We start from the raw sequence: 4,330 nt of genomic DNA, 5'->3' as shown, positions 1-4,330 counted from the left end.
CGGTCTACACTAGGCCGAAAAGTACTTTTTGGTCTACTCTAGGGCGAAAAGTACTTTTTGGTTTACACTAGGCCGAGAAGAACGAGAGAGAGAAAGGAGAGAAAGAAGAACAGCAGCGACACAGGAGGAAGAAGCCACCGCTCGGGCTTATCCAGCCTTTTCGGCCTACGGGTGGCCGAAGTACACTTCGGCCTGGGCTGGGCCGAAAAGGGCCCATTTCGGCCACCAGCTGGTCGAAGCTACTATTTTCGGCCGGGCCACCACCGACAGCAACTCTTCGGCCCACCACAGCCCGTTTTCGATCAACCGTGGGCCGACGTCCTCTTTTCGGTCGAAGGCTGGCCGAAAAGTCCCTTTTCGGCCCAAGCGAGGCCGACAGGGTCATAGTTTTGCATTTTTTTCATTCTGTGATATAGTTTTCGAATTTGCTTCAAAAAAGGTGATAGTTTTGAAAAAAAAATCCCAAAGAGCAAACCGACGCACGCCGCCACCGCAGCGCATCCAAAAATACACGCACGAGCGGCAGCTGCCTAGGAGGTGCTTTCCCGGATTCCGCTGCGTGCCTCTTCGAACCCACCCCGAATAGATGGGTGGAATTAACCACCTTTGCCACTGGGGATGGGTCGATCCACCCCGATTCCAGAACCCACCGAGAGCATACATCGGCCCCTCTTTTATCCTTTCCCCTTCTGGCGACTAGGGTTCGTCCCGCCGTCGCCCTTGCTGGTGGACACCGGCCCGCTCCTCCACCGCGACGGCTTGGCGCCGCCGTCCACCGACCGCCTCCAGATCTGTCCCCGTCCGCCTGAAGATCCCCTCCACTCTGCCACCAGGGACTCTTCTCCTGCTGCTGCCGTTACATGGGGAGAGGAGCACCGGCTAGCCACCACCGCTGGATGCCTCCATCCCCCTTCCTCCTTCGCCCGACGAACCTCTTCACTCCGGGAACTTGCTGCTGCTGCTAATCCGAGCTGCACCACCTACCTCGCTGAAGCTCTGTCCCGGCAGCTCTCTGTGAGGTAAAAGAATCTACTTTTGTGATGTACAAACCCCTGTTTGTTCTTGCTTCCATATGTGAGATAGATATAATGTTGCTGATGTGTTTGTGTGAATTCTTGTTGCCATATTTGTGTGAATTATTGCTGCCATAATACAAAGTGTGTTGATGTATGTCAAATACTATGGTCAGATTAGTCTATATTAGTATATGTGTTGATTGATTAAAGTGTTATGGCAGCAATGCATGACCGCAGTATGTGCATGAAGTGCTTGACAATTAACCTTAATATTTATCTTGTGAACTAGATGGAAAAGGAAAAGGCTAATTGGGATGCACATCACATAACTATCTTCTATGAGATATGCAAGGACGAGGTCGATGCTGGAAATAGGCCAAAGGGATGTTTGAACCGTAGAGGGTACACACATCTTGAAGATAAGTTCTTTGATAGGACTCGAAAAAGATGTTCGCAGAATCAATTTAAAAACAAACGGGACATGTTGAAGAGACAATATGTACAATTCATGTTGTTGAAAAATGCGGCAACTGGGCTAGGTTGGGATGATGTGAACAAAACCATTATAGCCGATGATGATTGGTGGAAAATACATCTTAAGGTATGTACTATCATTTATTTTGTTAGCAGCGTTTATTTGGTAGAATCATTTTGTTTGTGGAATTGCTAACTCTTATGCTATATTTCAGAAAAATCCTAAGCATGCAAAGTACAAGAAGAAGGGGCTGGCCAACTTGGAAGAAATTCATGTCATGTTCGCCAACGCACATGTCACCGGGGCTACATCATCTATTCCTGGGGAGATGTCAGACAACACAAATGATGATGATATGCCTGATGTTGGAGAAGAGTCTGAGGAGGATGGAAATGCATTGAAGGAGGTCAAGGTTTCACCTAAGGATGGAAAGGCGGCAAAGGAGGTCAAGGTCTCACCTAAGGATGGAAAGGCGGCAAAATATCTGAAGCGCAAGGCCAAGTTTATTGACGAGTCAGCTAAGGAGGACAAGAACCCTTTTCTACGTGAGTAGAAGGCCACACTTGGGAATATAAACTCAGAGATAGCAGCAACTCATGCTCCAGCAAGTGTTGTTCCTACCATGAAGGAAGTTTTGACTTTGACGAAGTATTGTGGGGCCGAGGAGGGAACTCCTTTGTATTTCACAGCCACTGACCTTGTGCTCCAACCCAACTATAGAGAGTTGTTCATGCTGATCGAAACAAAAAAGGGGAGACTTGATTGGCTCAATAGGAAACATGATCAAATGAACAAATAGAACCACAAAACCTTGTCCTCCAACTCAACTATGTTTGAACTATTTGTATAACTATTTGTTTTAGTACTAATGAACACGTGTCTTCGTGATGTAATGCACCATATCTATGTTATTGCTGCCTTGTTTGTGACAAACCATATCTATCTTATTGCTACCTTGTTTGTGATGAACCATATCTATCTTATTGTTGTCCAGTTTTTGAAAATGTTGTTGCTGCCACATATTAGCAATGTTCATGTCCAGTTTTTGTAAATATTGTTATACATGTTGTTGCTGCCATATTTGACAATGTTACTGCCCAAATTTTTTGTAGATGAATGGAGTGGATCAGGATATCGATGATGAGCCTAGGAAAAGGAGGAAAAAGCTCAAGCGATTGGCGACTTTGGCATATCATGTTGGGTGTATGAGTGACATGGGTAATCACTACACCAAAACCTATCTACCAAAAGAACCATATAGGATTCCAGAACAAACTGGTTATGAATGGGTTATGGAAACTCTTGGTCACAAAAGGAGTTGTTATAGGATGTTTCGGATGAGTCGAAGAGTATTTGAGTCATTGCACAATATCCTAGTGTCTCATTATGGATTGAAGTCAAGCAGAGAAGTGACATCGTAAGAGTCTTTAGCTATGTTCTTGTGGATGGTTGGTGGCCCCCAATCATTCTCTCAAGTTGAGAATCGTTTTTCGAGATCAACGGAAACGGTCCATCGAAAGTTCAAAGAGGTCTTGAATTGCTTGTGCAAGTTAGCAGGACATAACATAACACCTCGAGATGATACTTTCACAACCGTGCATGCAAGAATTCAAGATGAGAGATTTTGGCCTCATTTCAAAGGTGCGATCGGTGCAATAGATGGCTGCCACATCCCAGTTACAGTGCCATCGGATGAGGTTGTTAACCACACAGGTCGCCATGGATTTCCATCACAAAATGTTATGGCGGTTTGCGACTTTGACATGAGGTTTACTTTTGTTGTGGCTGGTTGGCCCGGTTCAGCACATGACACAAGGATCTTAAATGATAGCTTGGTAAAGTATGCACATCGCTTCCCTACACCACCACCAGGTACTAATATGTGTTGTTGCCATTACGTACTATCCTCTTTTATATTGCTGCCATTACTTGCTCCTCAACAACCATGCATAACAATGTTGCCTTTTTTATAGGAAAATATTACCTCATTGATTCGGGATATCCAAACCGTGAAGGATACCTTGCTCCTTACAAAGGCCAAATATACCACATACCAGAATTTCGTAATGGACGAAAACCGGTGGGCAAATATGAGGTGTATAATCATAGCCACTCTTCACTTAGAAATGTTGTTGAGCGAACATTTGGAGTGCTCAAAGCTAAATGGCGCATCTTGAAGGGTGTACCTAGTTTCAAACCTTGTACACAGAAAAAGATTATTATTGCTTGTATGGCGTTGCACAACTATATTCGTGAGACCAAGTTGCCCGACGAGGAGTTTGACAAATGTGATGAAGATGAGGATTATATTCCTGATGAGGACTTGGAAGTAGTGCCAGTCAAAGGAGCTAGTGTTCCGGCGAGACTTAACATTGTCGACATGAACATAGTCCGTGATAGAATTGCTAACTCCTTGATGAGCTCTACTGCATGATAGAGTTCTTTTATCTGCTCATGGGTGAACTACTATTCTATTTTGTGATATGTGTAGAAGTGTATATAATATTTTGGGTCGTGATGTCTACTACACAACCTTCTTCTTGTAGACGACGTTGGGCTTCCAAGAGCAGAGGTTTGTAGGACAGTAGCAAACTTTCCTCAAGTGGATGATCTAAGGTTTATCAATCCGTGGGAGGCGTAGGATGAAGATGGTTTTTCTCAAGCAACCCTGCAACCAAATAACAAAGAGTCTCTTGTGTCCCCAACACACCCAATACAATGGTAAATTGTATAGGTGCACTAGTTCGGTGAAGAGATGGTGATACAAGTGGTATATGGATAGTAGATAATAGTTTTTGTAATCTGAAAATATAAAAACAGCAAGGTAACTAATGATAAA

The 4,330-nt window shown here is 44.2% G+C and overlaps 1 protein-coding gene across 2 annotated transcripts; it reads left to right on the top strand.

Moving 5' to 3' along the window:
* Nucleotides 1–601: 601 nt before the first annotated feature.
* LOC123189278 (putative nuclease HARBI1) lies at nt 602–4,073 on the top strand. 2 transcript variants are annotated; one of them, XM_044601656.1, is made up of 3 exons: nt 602–1,019; nt 2,604–3,363; nt 3,465–4,073. In XM_044601656.1, the coding sequence occupies exons 2-3, from the start codon at nt 2,925–2,927 to the stop codon at nt 3,923–3,925; spliced, it is 900 nt and encodes a 299-aa protein (XP_044457591.1). In that variant the 5' UTR covers nt 602–1,019; nt 2,604–2,924; the 3' UTR covers nt 3,926–4,073. The 2 variants fall into 2 exon arrangements, with proteins under 2 accessions (XP_044457591.1, XP_044457592.1); XM_044601657.1 differs by lacking the exons at nt 2,604–3,363; nt 3,465–4,073 and adding exons at nt 1,306–1,617; nt 1,706–2,429 and having other exon boundaries at nt 630–1,019.
* The last annotated feature ends 257 nt before the right edge of the window (nt 4,074–4,330 follow it).

The sequence above is a fragment of the Triticum aestivum genome, chromosome 2A (assembly GCF_018294505.1).
Source record: "Triticum aestivum cultivar Chinese Spring chromosome 2A, IWGSC CS RefSeq v2.1, whole genome shotgun sequence".
NCBI lineage: Eukaryota > Viridiplantae > Streptophyta > Magnoliopsida > Poales > Poaceae > Triticum > Triticum aestivum.
The sequence above is the reverse complement of the archived record's forward strand: the minus strand, read 5'-3'. Positions and strand labels throughout refer to the sequence as shown.